This window comes from Frieseomelitta varia, unplaced genomic scaffold (genome assembly GCF_011392965.1).
Source record: "Frieseomelitta varia isolate USP_RPSP 00005682 unplaced genomic scaffold, Fvar_1.2 scaffold_897, whole genome shotgun sequence".
Taxonomy (NCBI): Eukaryota; Metazoa; Arthropoda; class Insecta; order Hymenoptera; family Apidae; genus Frieseomelitta; species Frieseomelitta varia.
This window is the reverse complement of record NW_025110697.1, coordinates 252413-271054: the sequence shown is the minus strand read 5'-3', so window position 1 is coordinate 271054 and position 18642 is coordinate 252413. Positions and strand designations below refer to the sequence as shown.

The window sequence follows — 18642 nt, the reverse complement described above, 5'->3', positions numbered from 1 at the left end:
TTATCTCCTAATTCTAAAAGGTAATACAATTTGGAATTTTTAAAAAATCTTTATTTTGTTCCTTAGTACCTCGCGATTTACACCTTTAAAGCATACTTCCTTGGAGGGAAAGCAGATCGTTTGCGAATTTCTTTCGGAGTCTTTCTATTGGCTTGGTAAGGCGTCAGAGCTCTCCTAATAGCTCTGGTTTTCTTTGGCCTCAAATCCAAAGGCTTGTACTTGTGATTTTTGTACAATAAACGCAAGTTTTCCTTCTGTTTCTGGTGCATGATAATATATACCCTAGCTATCGCCTTCCTCACTACACGTCTGAAATGCATACAAAAAAGAAATAAAAAACAATTCATTCGAATAATCTTCTAATTGCTGAAAAAATTGAAAGTTCAAACATTTCAATTAAAAATACATACAAAGATTCTTATGAAATTGTGAATAGAAAGATGTAAGTTATATAAAATTACACTGAACTTTACATAACTAACGAGTTCAAGATTTTTATTTATGTTGATTTTAATAAAGCTTTCAACTAAAATTTGATTCGTTGAGACCGAGATTTTGCATGAAATACATACGTACATTTTCGAAAGTTTGGATGCAGCACCACCAGTAACTTTCGCCACACGGAGGGTTGTCAACTCAGTTTTGAGCTCCACCACCTGCTTGAGCAGCTCATTTTTATCTTTTGTCCTCAGATCAGTACACTTAACCTTAACCTGAAACAGCACAACACTACCCTTACATACATTGCACTTTTAACAGATGTTTAAAAATTTTCACGTTCAACGTTTTGTTTTACGTTACTGCCAATGGGAACATAAATTTACGATACTTCCTTAACACTAATTTCCTATTAAAAGAAACCGACGTACTATTTAATTAACCAATACGTTCCAAACTAATTGCTAGTGTACATTAAAACGACATTGATAAGACGAACAATTTTCAGTTAAAATAAAAGATGTTAAGCGTCATGATGAAAGATCGAGAGGTTATGTCCACGCTTCTCGTCGAACGCGACTCGGCTAATAAAAATGTTATGATATTTTTGTGAGAATTGTGGTTAAAAACATTATAATCAAACAAGTAATTAATAAATGCGAAGGATGTTTCGAGCAAAATTAGATTTTCACCAATTCACTAACCATCTTGCGATTGTTCCTCTTCAACGGAAAAAGGAAATAAGAAAGAAAACCATGAATCAACGAAACACATTGCCACGTGTGGTTGGAGAATATCTGCACTGCTATCTTACTGCTCTCTATCGATGAAAATATTTACTACATTTAACTTATACATTTGAATGTACTTACATCTCTATGAAAGAAGAGAATTAGCTTCCTTACTTTTCGATAAAAAAAAATTAATAATAAAATTACGAAAAAACCAAGTTATCTTCTACAATTAGATTATTACAATGATTAATATCCCGTAATATCGGGATTAATTAACGATCTTCATACTACGTTACTGTGATGACATCTTCGTGATCACGGTGTCACAGAGGTTTTTTTCTTTAGGTTATGTTCGAAGAATGAGAACAATTTAAAGAATATTTACAAAATAACGAAATTATGAGAATGGATCAAAATTAAAATATGACTATATTAAATGATTTAGATCATGAGGCTGTATATTTTGTATGATCTATCGAGTTATAATGATTTCAAAATATTAATAATTGTCGTATGTTCGTACAGTAGGAAAATGAATAGTACTATGTTTAGTACTATGTCACATTGTAATAGTGCTGTGTTACAATAAAGATTTTTGGTTATTTTTCTTTGGCTTTGAGATATATTGTTATCTATTTCGACGATGAACTCCGAGGACGATACGCAAAAAGTTCAACGTGCACTTCTGGACGAAGCCCTGACGAAGGTAGATTATTAAATAAAAACAAAAACAATAGAAATAAAAATAAAAGAATTCATTCATTAAAAGTAAAACATGTGCATTGTAAAGATACGTGCATGATCCCTTTGCTAACCTGAAATTTAATGAAAGTTTCAACACTGCAATTTTGTAAATTTTAAATAATTATTAATTGATACTTTTTAAGGGAATCCAACAAAACGAGCAGCAGTGCAAAATATGGACAGATTATAAGAAGGGTCATCAGAAAGTTGCAGAGACACTACAGATTTTTCAAAAAGACTTGTACGTGAATTGTATGGTACCAATTGGGAAACGTGCACTGATGAAAGGCAAATTGATTCATACGAATGAAATACTTGCGTGCCTGGGTGATGAATATTTCGCAAAGTATAGTGCATCAGGTGCAGCAGCTCTTTGTGAAAGAAGAATACAAAGTAGGGTCAACATGCGATGATCTGTCACTAACCAGAATTTAATAAAATAACAATTGTGAAATTTTGTTCCAGGAGCTGATGAAATGTTAAAAAAATTAAGTGCCGAAAGGGATTTGTATGAAAGTAAAATGATGATGATAGAAAACAATATTTTTGAGGACTATGTTGGCAGAGAAATTGTGGAACATTGGAATGAAGATCAAATTGTGGAATGGAAGAGTAATTGTTCTTACTTTTTGTGTGTCAATGAATTTCTATAGCTATTTAAACAACTTTTAATTTTTTTTTTTATAGAAAAACACAGAGAAAAAGAAAGAGAATATCATCAGAAATTAGCTAAAGTTAGGCAGGAAAAAAATAAAAAAATGGAAACTGAAGAAGATTTATTTAACAGGCTTGATCAGCTTGAAATTGAAGAAGAATTAGCAGAATTTAATAGGTACATTTTGTCAACCTCTAAAGTTTCGAATTGTTTTTATAATTATTTTAATTTATAGATTAAAAGATGAAAAATATGAACTTTTTAATGAAAATGAATTGGAAGAAGGAGAATGTTACTATGAATCAGAAAATTCTTTTGAGAGTGAAGGAGAAGAAGAAGGAAAAGAAAGAGAAGAAACAAAAAAAGAAGATTCTAAGGAAGATAATAAAGAAGTTCGTGGAATAAATCAGCTCAAAGTCGAAACTCAGAAAGTTAAAAAATTGGTTTCGTTTGCAGAACCGGAAGATATTTTGAATAAAGAAAAGGAAAATTTAATAAAAGAAAAAGAGAAAAGTAGTAAAAATGTGGTAGATTCAGAAGACGATATCCTTCGGATAGAATTCAATTATTCCAAAAATAAATCAGTTACGAAGTCAGATGGAAATTCGATAGAAACGCCTGCAGATATTTACAGATTATTTTCAAAACCTAAATCTATCTTAAAAAGATCACCAAATGATTTGAATCCAGAACAAGCAACTCCAATAGAGTATAGTACAGAAGAAGAAGAAGAAGAGGAAGAAGAGGAAGAAGAAGATGATGATGATGATGATGATGATGATGATGATGATAATGACGAGGACGCTGTTAAACTATCAACTTATGAAATTGTAATTAATAGAATATTTTACTATATATATATTTTTTATGACAGTAATAAGAAATAAATAAAATATTTTAATAATTTATAGGTAGTGAAAGATATCAAAGAGAAAAACACAGAAGAAGTTATAAAGGAAGTTTTGGAAAAGAAGCAAGAGAGTAAAGATACTAGGCCTATTAGTAAATTTAAAAAAGATCGTCACTTAAGACTGTAATGAATATAAATATGTTGCTGGCACGTTTTCAATAAAAAAGTTTTGTAATGAAATTTTAGTTATATTACTTAAAACCTTCCATTGATCCAAAATTATTGATTCTTTCATTAGACAGATAGTAGACCACAATTTAAAAAAAAAAATAAAAAGCATAACTTGGAAATCTATGTAGATGAAGACATTTTTCGTTTTTAATCTTGAGAGCTATCTTAAAATTATCATAAAGTCTTATATGTGAAGATTAAGATAAGATATTAATTACTATAATGATATATTTGGGAAGATAGATAGAATTTAATTCAAATTTGACGTTGTTTCTTAATTTATTGTTAGCTAATGCTAAATAAGTTCGCAATGTAGTAATGATCATATACTCTCGTTAGATAAAACTACTTCTATGATTTTAAATAATTTTTCTAAGATTTAAGACCTTAAATAGCGAAAATGTGAAAAAAAATTTACATAAAAAGTATTATATAATGTATGATTTGAATACTTGCTGAAGAGAAGATAATTTACATTTGCATTAATTAAATAGCACAAGTGCCTTGTAGACAAGTAACAATTGAATTTTGATTTGAAACGGTCAATAAGATGTTAATATATTCGGTTGAAATTACTGTCATTTCATCGAGGAGAAAATATTTAGATTGCTGTTAATTTTATATAATTTGTTTTTTCGTTTTCTTCTGAAGTATGTAACTGCAATGCAAAAATATAAAATTAAAGGAATGTAAGAATGTAAAAATTTGGAAATCTGAAAGAAATAGTGAAACGGAAAATTTCAATGTTCAAAATTTCAAAGTTTCAAAATTCTAAAAATTCAAAGTACCTAAATTTCAAAATTTACAAATACAGGTATAAAGAAATGAAATGAAATGCAAAGAATACAAATTCTGACCTTTTACAAATTTTGTCTTACATAATTCCATAGTAGTAAAGAGTATTCCAATTTGGTATTTAGAAGATTAATCTTGAGCCACAGTCAACTTGATATTGACATTATCTAGCATTGTTTCTTTTCACGCTATGCACGTCCTTCATTACACGCTTTTTGCGTGTTCGTAATTACTGCTATTGACATTCCTCAGAACTTAAGAAACTGCAGAAGGATCTTGAGCATGAATTTCCTGAACATTATGAAAGATTTGATACGTGTGATAGTATCACAATATAAACTCTGATCAATTATTTTAAAAAAGTCCAAAAGTCCTGTATTTTTTAAGAGATAAATGATAAGCTTTTTAAAATTGTTAAATCTTCAATATTACTTGATAAAAAGAAATAAAATTACGAGAAGTTGATTGATTTGAATTTTGAGAGGTACGAAAAAGTGTTTTGATTCAATACATAATTTTTTTTATATAAAACTAATCTGAAAGTCTTTAAAACACTTTTACGTGTATCCTTGATTTACTTTAGATTTTGATGTCAAATCGAAGAGATCTTGTAACCCTAAATATGACAAAATAATGGACTTTTTTTGTTGGGCATTCACTGAGATGATACCTTCTCTTCATCCATTTAATTCATTATTCACATCACGCTGTTTCACAATGAGCTATAGTAACATAAGAAAGAGAAAGAAAAAATCAGTCAAATTGTGCAGAAGAATGTGTTGCATAATATTGAAACGAGTTTAGAGTATCCTTTGAACATATAATGACCTTGTCTATCACTTGCTTAAGAGAGAAGAAGAGATAATCGAGAGGGATTGCTTTCAAGATCCTTTTTGATTATCATCTGGAGAAAGTAGGAAGATCCAATACCATTGTTTCATCTTCTTATTATTTATGTGCAAATTTTACTGCAAGGTCTGAAGAATTCTGAAAATAAAAAAAGGTCTAGAGTATTATTAAATAAAAAAAGTATTATAAGTTGTTCATTCCATTTTCGTACATAATGAATTTTGTATCATTAATCGCACACTACTGAAAAAGGTAATAGCAAAGGAGCATACATTGCAATTATTTCTCTTTTCATAGAATTTCTTAACAAAGATAATGCAACTTTATCTTTGTTAAGAAATTGTTGTGTAATTTTGGTGCGACCAAAAAAATTTTTTGGGAGAACAATGAAGTGGCAACTTTCCGGTAACTGGAGCCTGCTACCGAAAAGCTCCTAAGAATGAATTGTTAATTAAGCAAATGGTCCTTAGACAGAGTATGCATTTATCGCAACACAATTGTTTCCGTTCACGTAACGGCGAACAATCAGGGAAAGGTTACGAAAGGAATCGAAAGTGAGAATTCGCACACTAAATAAACAATAAACCGGTCTTGATTAGGTTTTATTTGACTCATTGATCTGAGAGATTAGATCGTAAGCTTGTGATTATGTCCATTGTCCTAAACAAGATCAATGATTATTAATTCCCTTGCGTCTGCTAGCTTCAAACAGGACCTAGGATACAGAAAAAAAAAAACTATCCTCAGCTACTTACTTGCCTGGTGGATGATTTAATTAGTTACCATCTCCTGACATCATTTTGTAATTTAGAAAAAAATCTGTTCATGCTTGTGTTTAATTATCTGTTCAACCTTTCGATTAAATTAGTTCACATGGACTCCCAGGGTATATCAGGGTCCGTATGTCACTAAAATTGATAATATATCATTACATTTAGTTTCTTAGAGAATTTCGATAATTTGAAACAAATTTATAAATATTACTTGAACGAACCAGACAAATAAAATGAACTGCTATTAGTTACCAGTTGAGGAGGAGCACAATTCAGAGAAGATGAATTGCGAAACGTGCTTATTCGTAATAATGTAACAACATAGTCGTTTAGGCTGAATGACCAGCATGAAAGATGATTTTAACGCCATTCAAATATAGAGGATACTTTCTAAATCGGTCCGCGTGCCGATCTCATCATCCTATGTAGCATTCGTTCGCGATACACATTTGCGTTATACAAAGGTTCGTGCCATTCCCTGACACGCGTCGTTCCGTGTATAATATTGCTGACCAAGATTATGGATACTTACTGAGATGCGTTGCAGCCTGTCGACGATGAAATAAATAAATCTCTCTCTGTCTCTGTCTCTTTCTCTGTGTTCTGATGCAATTTCGATTGTCTTCAGAGAATTGCACATAATCTATCAAAATTGTTTTTGTTTAATATGCTAGTATATAGGCTGCCAGTGTAAATCATTTCACCTATAATATTAATATAAATATATAATGTTCAATAACAATATTAATCTTAAATTAATTTTAAATTATTTTCATTCAATGAATATCAAATTAAGACTATAACGACCAGTGAAACAACACTAGCGCCACATGAGTGCTAACTTATGTCGATACATGATATGCATACATATCCATTTAGACATTTTAACTACATTTTTCTTCTATCCTCAAACTTCCCAAACATTGGAATAATTCTAAACTATGCTCGAAACTAATTGGTTACAGTACCGATGTACATTATACTGACACTTGGTGGACCAATCAGTACCTTAAAAGCCATTTTTATAATCAATTTATCGTTAGCATCATATATTTCAATCTAATGCTCGACACATAAAAAAGTGGTACAGATCAGATCAAGTTCGCATCGTCAACCTCGACCCCAACTTTTTCCTGATGCGTGCACGTACCTCTTTAAAATTCTAGATTCTCGACACTACAATACCTCTAATTTACAAATGTAATCATTTCTCCTTCGTTACTACTTCAGCATATCATTCTTTAGGAAAATATAGAAATATATGGGAAGAAAATTTAGCGAAGAGTTACGCCATAAGATGAAGGGGATGGACAATGGTCCTGTGTCTTAATTAAGGTCTGATTGGCTAATTAGTCCTGACGTTAGATCCGTCGGTAGGCTGTGTCCCACGCGGTGAAGTAACCAGCTTTCTCCGCTCTGGAAGACGCGTTCCTCTCATGCAGTAGCGCCGCCCCAAAATCGCGCATGCCTGACACCTGAAACAATGGGAAATAAAGCGCGGGCTTTCCACACAGTTGGCGTTCTTATGTGAACTGGAGTAGAGTCCCCCAGTTTTACACACGGGGGGAATATTCAGGTGGATCATCCTCGTGCTAGCGGAGGATTCGTGCTCGACAGGAAATGAATCTTAGTAGGCGTAGGCGAGCTCTCTATATAAGCCAGCTATAACGCAAAACGTTACTATAATTCAACATTCCGCACGGTGCTCCGGTTTTCTCAGTATTCCTCAAGAGTATGGATAGAGTGGTGCGACAGGTAATCAGGAAATTCATCGACATGTGGCTTTTATTTCTTTTCCGGTGCTGGTGCTACTCCACTTCGCGAGTTTCGTCATCGTTGACACGTGAGCAGTGATGTTAGAGACGCATTCGGTGATCTGTTGATGGAGAATTTTACTGATCAATGGATTTCGTAATGAAGAACGGATTTAAAAATTTTTGCTTTGAATAAGATAATGGCGGTGAATAGTTAGCAAAGGCTAAAGTTTTTTTTAGCGTAATTTAATTGCTTGAATTTTTTAAATTTATGAATTTGAAAATTAATATTTTAGATTTCCTCAGGTTTAGAGATTAAAGAATTTGAATTTTAATTGGAGTTGCAATTGAATTTTTTAAATTTTATGTAACTTAAATTTAAAACTTTCTCTCATTTTTTCAATTTTAAAATTCTCGAGTTTTAAATATATGAATTTTGAGATATTTTTTAACTTTGGCATATTGATAAGTGTTTTTAAAATTTCTAGAAAAAATACTGACGAGATAATTAATTAATAATATTCTTAGGTAATTATTTAATCCCCAAATTAACAAATTGCATGTAGAACTAATATTATAGTCTCATATATAAAACTAACTAATAAATAATGGTTATGATAGTATTCCATAACAATCTTTAATTTCCTCTTATAATAATTCTCTTTAGAATGATAAACATTGTAATCCTTTGCTCTTGCTATCCATAATTATTCACTTTCACTTAATTCACGAATTTTTCTATCCTTAGCACCTGCAAACTAGTACAAACTACTTAATTATTATTCTCTTTTATAAAATTATTAATACTTCTAAAATCCAATTTTACTTACCATTATTATTAGTTAACTCATTAAGCTCCAACGACGAGTATCTTATTTTTAAACTTCCAAATTCTCAAATTTTCAAAACTTCTAAATTTCATATTTTCAAAATTCCAAAGTTTCAAATTATCAAATCTTCATCTTTGGAATTTTCAGCTACTCAAAATCTTTTTTCAAAGTTATTGTAAAATTATGTTCAGTTCATGTGCTATCACTCATAATTTGACCTTTATTAATTCTTTCTCCTAAAAATTCAACTTCCAGTCAAATTTCGAAGCTAGTTTTTAAAACTAACCGGTAACAATCTAAAGATAAAGAAAATTTCCTCATTTTCGCAACCACAAACATTACGAATACAATTTACTAAATCTAAGTGGTTCGGCCGTCGTTGACGCTGCTCCGGTAGCTGTCATAGAGGGTGGGAGAAAACGATCCGGGCGTCCACTTACGACGAAGAGTTAGATCAACATCATTTTACGCGACCGGTGTTCTTTGGTGCGCAATGGTTGTCAGTTTGCAGGCGCAGCTGGACGTTGCATGGCTTATTTTGTAGGTACACAGTAGGCTGTTGCATTTCATTATGTAAGTGCACTTGGTCCCATGTAATCATCTCCGTTAAAGCGGCTCAGGCACGTACGCTTTACACGGGAATATAAATAACAACATATGCGTTTCGCAACCAGTTCTACGTGCAACTATTCTAACCTCGCGTTAAATGACATCACGCACACATATCCTGCTGCTTGTTACGAAAATCAGTGCTCCAGAGGGCGCTTCAGAGATCTTGCACTTAAGATTTAAGATCCAACGTTGATACGTTTCTGTTTTATTAACTGAAATTAAATTACTAAATTACTTAATTCAATTTGAAGTTTCAAAAGTTCTAAAGAATCTTCTTCAGAGAGAGAAATAAATGTTAATATTTATTTCTTGTCAAGCATGATCAAAGATTTACTTCCTGTCCGTAGGAATTTCGTTAATATATGAAGCAGAGATCCGTGCATCGTGTATCTAGGTTAATTTTCTTACAATTAGCATGTAATAACTTCACGCGTGGACTAAATACTTAGATAATCAGCTCTCACAATTAGCTGTTTGAAAGTGACCTCTCTCCCTTTTGGTTTTTGCATTGCAAGACTGAATTATTATCAATTTTCATTTCGTAATGTCGAATTCACTATTTAATCTCTGTTAAAAAAAATTATAGAGAATTATAGAATTATATACAGTATACATATGTAATTCAAAATCATTCCAATAGTATACACATATGATTAAAAATCATTTCGATTATACCAGAATAATAACAAATAGAAAATTCCTTTGTTTGCAAGAAATGGGATAGAACCAGCTGGAAGAGTCTTTCATATCAACTGAAAGTGAATTCCATCCACTTTCTCGTGCAATGGAATTGAAAATTCCATTCCCTATGCTTCCGATTGAGTCATGTGTAATAATAAGAACATGGCTCATCCTTGAACAGAGATATAATTAGTATAGAATGAAAAGATCATGCGAAGGATCATGAAATTATTAAAAATATTATGTAACAAACTTGATAATCATTATAATATATTAATTAACTTTTCAATGAAATACTTAATATTTCTTTTAAAAAATCATTTTACATGTACAGTTAATAACTGTTGACTTATTCATGAATGAAAGTTTCTTCATGAAAAATTTCTTATTTTACATCCGGATGAAATTATGCCCAATATTGTGCTATTATAGTCCGGTAGTACTATTGTCTGGTACACAATACGGCATGCGTGATTCGTAGTCTGTGCGAGTTTTAAAAATTTGTTTCCTCGTAAGGAGATACGTATAACAACATGATTCCTTAACGAGAGCTTGTTGTAGACTAACGGAACGGTAGTCATTGTCAGTCTAATTTCTTCTTTTCTGTTTTCCTCTTTCCCGTAATCGTATTTAATCTTGCGCTGATTTTGAACATGAGATGACGCAACGTTTACCTCTATTTCTCTCGCACACTCGGAGGCTTTCTCACGACAGACACGGAGGAAAACGCTGGCTCACGACTCTAATTTCTCGCCTACGCAACGCGAAATGCCTTGATCATCTTGCACTTTCGACGAGACGCATCTGTTCTACTCCTGGGAATGCATCTGATACTTTTTATATTAACTGTTCGTTATTCCTTTATGCTGTTGCCTCAATGATTACGAGAAAACTATAGTTGACGAATCAATATATTGGATTGTTGTTGTTTTATTAGATCTCGAGGTTTATTGATTCTTTTATATATGTAGCCTAAAAATTATAAGTGCCATTTACTTATTGTGATACTATTATAATTATTAACTGAAGACTATAGAAAAATTGAAGATGATTAAACTAGTAATCCTTACTTTATGCGGAAGTTAAATTGATAATAGTTTCCTAGATCCCAACGAAAAATCGTCTGTGAAGTTGTTTAATGAAAAGAATTGTAATTGTAGAATTTTTATTTCTAATCTACGATTAAAAAATACCCTCTGAAGTTTGAAAAACAGATTTCTGAAGTTATCTAATCGTTGTAAACTTTTAGAATGATCCATAAATAAAATGTAATTATTGACTATGAGCACCTGTATTCGTAAATCATTGAAGTAACCTTCAACGTGTATAATCTACAAATATCATATCACAGATCTCTGAAGTAACCCTTAAGGTGTGTCCCATAAATAATCCTCAATGTCTGGTGTAATTAACTAGGCCTTAATTTCTAGTTAACTCTCGCTCTAATGATGAGCATAGGAATCGTGCAGTGTGAGCCACCATTGAATACCCAATACGGTGTCCCGGGGAATTATGCTGGGAGCAATAACAACCATGGAGCATCGGCTGGAAATGGTTTTGGTAATCATCATTATGACCATGGGAACGATAATGATTACGTTGATCAGGTAAGGTGCAATCGTGATCTAAAATGTATTAATTGACATCTTTGTAGAGTTTTGCTAACGCTATTTAATAACACAAGTCATCCATTTGAACTCTGTTAAAATGATACTCAGATATACATACATAAAACGGTTAGGTATAATTTATTTATTGCTTGCCATTTAAGATTTCTTCTTTTGTACATCTAACGATCATGATTGCTTAAACTTAATTATCTTCCTCTTGGGCTAGTTTCAGAACCACGAACAATTCGCTGTTGCGATAGAAACTGAATTGCGTTCTCTTTAACGATTGATGCGCTACCCTAGGGAAATTTATTTTAGTATTAGCGATGTTGCACTATACTAAGAAATTGCTAAATTAATTTATCAAACAGATGAAGAATATAATACAAAAATTACACTGTAGCAATATATATCAAAAAATAATGAAAGAATATTGTAAGAAAGTTACAGAAAGGAGTCTATTTTTGATAAGATGTTAATTGCTAATTAATTTGAGGAGACAGTACAAAGAAACCTAGTCTTGAATGATTTGGGTCGTCAAATTGTGTTGCCTATTAATTCATTCAACCTGCATTTCTGCCACAGTGTTTCGTAGTAGAGGTAAGGGTTCCAAGAGATGAATAGATCTGGGTTAACGCTGATTCTACAAGTAACATTGAACTTTGTCGAGCACTGAATGCACGATCTGGTTACGTAAATCTAGGATGGATCGATCGGTCATCGATTTTACTCTTTACTTTTAACTAGACAGCATCTCTTCCCTTTGTCTTTAATATCTTCTATCGTAACACGTTATTCTGAAAGATCAAACCTATTAGAATTACTCATTAATATTCGCAAAATTGTTATTTCATAATACAGAAGTCTATTCTTAAAAATTTAGGTACAAAATTTATATATTTATGTTCTCTTATTGTAATTTTTGATTCCCAATTATGTTTACCTATTTATTAATCTTCTAGAAATCGTTTGCTTTAACTGCAACAGGTGAAGAATTATTATCACAGGCCGTAAATTAACTACTTGTTTTGTACCACCATTAAGGGAATTTATGTTGTTCAGTTTTGTTGCAACAGAGAACAATAACCACTCCTTGAGTCGCTGCAACACCAATGAAATTACATTAACACGTGCAACTTCAATATTGCCAAGCCAATGTTGGTGAATGTTTTTAATGATTTCATCAAAAGAATTTTCTTCCTTTGAAGGAATATAACCCTTCAATTCCCATAGATATCAATATGCGTATTATCTTTCACTTATTTCATAGTACGAACAAATTGGTAATCTTATTTAGTATGTTAATTCCTTGGTTTCAGTAGAAATTGAATTTTCCACGTTAGAGAGTTATTTAGGCAACCAATATGGTTGTGTTGATTTAACGAATGTATAGCTTTAACTTTAAAGCATTGACATTTCAAATTTTTGCAGAAATTTTGACTTCTTGATTTAGAAACATCCAAAGAATTTTATCATTTACAACAAATAAATCTGAAGCCTTGAAATTTGTATAAACTTCAGCTTATAATTCATCGACAAAAATCTATTTTCTCTTGGTTGTCAAAAGGTTCATTTTTTTTATTTTAAATTTGTTGTTTGAAGATTTAGAGGAGTATAACATTACCTATGATTTACTATAAACATCTACAACGTCAGAACGCGTCTTGCAACGTTGATACTTCAGGAAAGGGGGAAGAGATGATGTATGGTAGGTAAGTATTGAGGTAGCTCTATCCTTCTAGATGATCATAAGATGAACAGCACGTGGCCATTGGAATCGTTGCTCTACGCACTCGATGGTTATCACGTATGAAATCAGGAATGCCGATTGGCATAACTTTCTTGGGCTCTAACGGAGAACGAACGTTAGCGAGAATGCAGAACAAATGCATACGAATTGGTTGAGAACATTGAAATCAAAACAAATCTCTCACTAAGAAGATAATATATCCGAAAAAAACATTGAATTAAATTGTATGACGAAATACACATTTTTGTAGAGAAGATACTGCAAAGGAATATTTTATAAAATAAACGTTTCATTATGGGCATAATTCAATTCAATATGAAAATAAATTAAGGAATAAATATTAATTTAAACTAAATAGAAAATATTACAAAATCGTGTAAAATAATATATCTTCGTCATCAACGTCTAATTTATCGAAGAAGAAACAGAATAACCTACTGCGTCCGTGACATAGTTCTAAGTTCCGGAAACGGCGTCTGGGCGCCGGAATCTTGCTCTTTCATCGTAAAACGTTGCACGTTCATCCGGTTATGTAGAATGACGTAAACTCTGTCTGACGTAACAATATTAATACGGTGAACCGCGACCACCACAGGCATCATCCACGGCAAATCGTTACTGCCGATTAGCTAATCGTCTTGAGAATCTAAACGGTCCGGTTATGTGGTTTTAGCCTCGGGGTCGAACGATCTGGCGTGAGCCAGATTAAATCAGAGTAATCTTTTTCTTTCTCTCGTTCTTCTTCGGTCACCTCGTCTGCTCCACTTTTCTCTAGAAGAAAGTTCAGCCACGTAACTCTGAGGATTTTTTCTCCCCTTCTGCAGACTAAATATAGCATAAAGTTTAATAATTATTGAGTGAATAATCATTAACACTTTGACTTGTTGAATAATCATGATACATTTGCGGCTAGAGCTCTTAAATTAATCATTGGTTCAATGGAGAGAGTGGTAGTAATTTAGAAGAGTAATATAGGATAATAAACATTGGAATGATAAATATAATTACATACTTAGACATTCAATAATATTCCAAAATGAATAAAAATGTTGCGGGCATTGGGATAATAATAGCAACTTGAAGATGAAATGACACAATTAGTTAGTAAGCCAGTTGAAGTGTAGCACTTTCTAATATCCTCTTCACATGTTACACTCACTTAGAGTAATCTAAATGATTTGTATCGATCATAAAAATTATCTAGAAAATCAAAAGGAAAATGATGGTGAAATTGGATAAAAGTTATTTTACGTAAGAAAAAATTGAAGTTATTTGTCATTTAAGAAGAGGAAAATAACAGATTTTACAAAAGAAAGATTACATGCAGTACCAACCATTTCAATGGCGTCTCCGTCAAGTAATATGTGGAAGACAATAGTCTAATAATGAAATCATTGAACTAGGTTAAGAAAATATACAAAGTGGCGATCTAAGAAGTCACTTTAATAGAAAGTCCAACTACAGAATCGGCTCCTAACATGCAAATAAGTCTCGTGTGTGCACAATAGAGATTATAGACTATAATCCCTCTATTGTTTATACATTACTGTAATCATCGAGGTGTATCCATTAAGTAAAAAAGTTGCTCTAGAATTGAATTTCCCAATTAATAATAAGAAACAAGATTTTCAATATTGAATTTCATTCTTTTACTCATGTTTGTAAAGAAATAATTTTTATAGAGAACGTTTGAAAAATGACGTTATCAAACATTGATGGTAAAAAGTTAGAAAAAGAACGTGTGTAATAGATATTACATTCAAAGATAGAAATTTTTGGTACCTGGACTGCAACCGACAATTTTTTTATTTGAGATATTTTAGTTATATGTTTTAAAAATTCCATACCATTTTTATTCTTATACAGAAAATACAAATTGTTTCAGCCAATGTCCTACGAGTTTGGGTATGCTGTGAAGGACCAAGCAACTGGAAATGACTTTGGCAGACGCGAGAGCAGCGATGGGGAAACTGTAAGAGGAGAATACAGAGTTCAGTTACCGGATGGCAGAACACAAATAGTGACTTACACTGCTGATTGGAGAACAGGTTTCCATGCAGATGTGAGATACGAGGGTACACCGATCTATCCTGATCAGTACAACACTCAGAATAATGGTTATAATAATAATAACCAGGGTGGTGGCCAAGGTTTTGGCTTCCATGGTAATAATGGCGGTGGAGGATATAATGCAGGCAATTTAGGTACTTAATGACTTTCCAAATATACTCAGTAGGATAACAGCTAAAGGAGCATTTACTCAATTGAGTTGCTTTGTCATATATTTTGTCTGTTTGCTATAAATATTATTTTATCCTTTTTAAAAGTAATAAATGTATACAAGTTTGTGATTTCAATTACCTTGATATAGGTTGAATTTTTTAATTGATGATTTATAAAAATGTATGAAGCTGAGACAAGCGCCTGGCTGTCATTTATTTTTATAGAATTGAGATTGTTACATTTTGTTGTTGAAGGAAATAACGGAGGGTACAATTACCAAGCACCCAGTGGAGGCTTCAACAGTGGTAACAATTACCCATATCAATTTGGTTCCAACTCGTTGGACAACAATTATAACAATTTTGGAACTCGCAATAATTACAACACGCGAATTCCATCGACGACATACGGGCCATCCTTCAAGAAGTGACTGTAGTACAATTCTTGTTGTTAACGTAGGATAAAAGTGTCATGTAAGATTAGCAATTATGTAATAAAAACTATTTTATCTTTTTATATTGATGTCCTGATGAATATTCTGGTTGTAAATGCTTCATAATTGTAAAAAGTAGGCAGATAGGAAATGCTAAAAGTGAAATGTAGATAATAATAATCATTTTATAATAATAATACTAAAAATGTTAAAGAAATAAAAGTAATAAAAATATTAAAATATTAAAAACATTGAAATAAGAAAAATGAAAAAAAGAAGTACTAGAGAATATTTAAAAAACGAATACTCCTACCAAGAGAAGAGTGTAACATAAATGAATAAAGTAGATTCAGGTAAATGAAATCAGTCCAGGAGTAGATGCAATCGATATAGGAACTCCAAATACCACTATCCATCAAAGAGCTTCATTGGTTACATAAATAATATTATTTTATCGCAACTGTATAATTACTGATTTTCTCATAGCCGCGACGGTGAAACCGTTCGTTAATAGCGTCTTCGTTGATGCACCGAACAACAAGGATGAAATCAGTCTGAAAAAATATTTCACTGCTCGCAGAGAGGAAAATAATCTGGATTCGTTGTGAAAAGCAGACGTAATGGATCAAGTTTCGATCGATGTTGTTTTATATTATGTCACCAGGAAGCTTGAGCACGGCACGTGCTTGAGAGGACACTTTCTCTGATATTGTAACATCTAAATTGCACCTCACGATCAGATGAGGTTCTACAATGTGTTAAAATCGTCGAGTACGTCATTCTCTCCGATTATGCCAAATTTGGACTCGAAAAGAATGAACCTTTTTCGAGAAAAATTTTGTTCTTTATTGATTGAGCCTGAAAATGAAAACTTAATTAATGATCAATATGAAGTTAATACTTAAAAAAGGAAACATTATTAAAAACAAAATGAAATGAAAATGAAGTAATAATCAGCTATAAACACCGTTTATAGCTTGAAGCAAAACGTGAATTTTTCATTTTCCTATTCTCAAAGCTAATGATCAAACTTCTAACTGTTTTGTCGTGTCGAAAGTATAGAAGAGTCTCCATAAAAGCAGGAAGGACAGACTGTAGCAGTTTTGTCCTTCTTCCAGTGACAGGGGATGTGTGATTGAAAGCAAAGGTGAAGGTGAGCGGATCGGAGAACAAAAAGGCTCTTTCATCGTAACTCACGCTATAACGAACTTACGAAAACAATGTGACGTAATGGAATAAGATGCGTCTGGTTCGCGGTCTAAGATTGGCCGATGTGAAAGATGAGTTGCTGGTTTAATCGATGCTACAAGAGGTTTGAAAGTACTTTCTGCGAGACCCGACGCTCCATTTAAAGTTAATTTCCTTGACTCCGTTTAAAACTGCCGGAGAGCGGTCAGTGAGGAGAGACGTGTTACGTTGGTACTTTTACGATACAATAAATATGCTAGATTGATGATCAAAATGTAGCTCCATTTAGAACCAATAGCAATCTGCAAGAATAACGATGGTCAGTTGATTTTGATTGAGAAAGATAAATGTTCTGGCTAAATTTTTAACATGACCTTTGTAATTTATACCTATTGATGAATTTATACCTATTCAGATTCATGAATGTATATGTCAGTATTGTCAATAGTTTGACACTTGGGATCATTTTAATCATAAAATGAATGTACGTAAAAATGTAATAATAATATTTGTAAACATGTTCATTTCTCCCTTTAGCTGTTAGATATCTATGTTATAAAAATGAAATATTAATTAAAAGAAAACTTTGATATGATATAAAATAAAATAAAAATATTTAATTCAAAAACTTAATAATAAAGTAAATTCAACTATAGTAAAAGACACAGAAATGACAAATGATCAAAAATGTAGTGCGGAGAGGAGTCGAAGGAGGCTTAATAACAATCGATGGTACCCGGATTCGTCCTATTCATACATGGTTCGTTGCGAGGGTGAACACGGATGAGATAAAGTTGCGAAAAAGGTTTCGTAGAACGATGGCGTAATCGGTAATGCGTTCGACTGAAGAGTACGTACGTATGTACATCTTGCCGGTGGTTCGACATGAAAGACGTTAGCCGTTGCAAAGGAACGCGGATAATGACGGGAATATGCTTCTAATGCTCTGGATTCACCGTGAAAAAACCACGACCGAAATGAGGATGAAGCCTCGAAAACATTCATCACTTTTGAACACTTTAGATTCTTCACTGTCTTGGATTTTTTGTCTTCCCCCGTAGACATTTCTATTCTGTATCTTCATCCTTTACTTTACAACATACCATACCTGAGAAATTTTCCATTGGTCGACTTTGGAAATGTTGAATTATTCTGCAGCATGATGCAAGAATATTAGCATATATCGTTCATATTTTCAATTAAGAATGAAGTGTATGTAGATACATCTACGTTCCCTCAAAACTTTCAAAACCTCGCACGTCGTTATAAATTCAATCTCAAGCTCTGCTTTTGTTTAGGGAAATCCCTCTGTATAAAAATTTATTTTTTAATCGACTTCCTTTATGTTATATAAGAATTGGATCTAGCAGTTCATGGCTGAATTGCTAGATCCAATTATCCTAGAATATAATAAAGAAACATTAGTCTGTGTTTTTTCACATTTCCATTTAGTAGATTTACCATAATAATAAAACAAAAAGTTTGGAGATGT

General features: G+C 32.3%; 3 protein-coding genes and 1 long non-coding RNA gene across 5 annotated transcripts; 2 read left to right on the top strand and 2 right to left on the bottom strand.

Moving 5' to 3' along the window:
• Positions 1–29: 29 nt before the first annotated feature.
• LOC122537245 (60S ribosomal protein L35) lies at positions 30–1258 on the bottom strand. The gene is made up of 3 exons (XM_043670271.1): positions 1143–1258; positions 577–713; positions 30–309 (listed from the first exon to the last, which is right to left on the bottom strand). Exons 1-3 carry the CDS (start codon positions 1143–1145, stop codon positions 78–80), a joined length of 372 nt encoding a protein of 123 aa, XP_043526206.1. The 5' UTR covers positions 1146–1258; the 3' UTR covers positions 30–77.
• A 56-nt stretch (positions 1259–1314) lies between these two features.
• Positions 1315–3657, top strand: LOC122537240 (DNA ligase 1). The gene is made up of 6 exons (XM_043670267.1): positions 1315–1878; positions 2060–2309; positions 2382–2528; positions 2604–2748; positions 2807–3401; positions 3483–3657. The coding sequence occupies exons 1-6, from the start codon at positions 1816–1818 to the stop codon at positions 3606–3608; spliced, it is 1326 nt and encodes a 441-aa protein (XP_043526202.1). The 5' UTR covers positions 1315–1815; the 3' UTR covers positions 3609–3657.
• Positions 3658–4516: 859 nt separating this feature from the next.
• Positions 4517–7628, bottom strand: LOC122537248. Its single transcript, XR_006308587.1, has 7 exons — positions 7220–7628; positions 6602–6773; positions 6291–6490; positions 6052–6204; positions 5276–5434; positions 5107–5169; positions 4517–4738 (listed from the first exon to the last, which is right to left on the bottom strand). It is a non-coding gene; the product is annotated as an uncharacterized LOC122537248 (long non-coding RNA).
• Positions 7629–7739: 111 nt separating this feature from the next.
• Positions 7740–16045, top strand: LOC122537247 (pro-resilin-like). 2 transcript variants are annotated; one of them, XM_043670272.1, is made up of 4 exons: positions 7740–7824; positions 11377–11553; positions 15192–15510; positions 15784–16045. In XM_043670272.1, exons 1-4 carry the CDS (start codon positions 7804–7806, stop codon positions 15957–15959), a joined length of 693 nt encoding a protein of 230 aa, XP_043526207.1. In that variant the 5' UTR covers positions 7740–7803; the 3' UTR covers positions 15960–16045. The 2 variants fall into 2 exon arrangements, with proteins under 2 accessions (XP_043526207.1, XP_043526209.1); XM_043670274.1 differs by lacking the exon at positions 7740–7824 and adding an exon at positions 9054–9226.
• The last annotated feature ends 2597 nt before the right edge of the window (positions 16046–18642 follow it).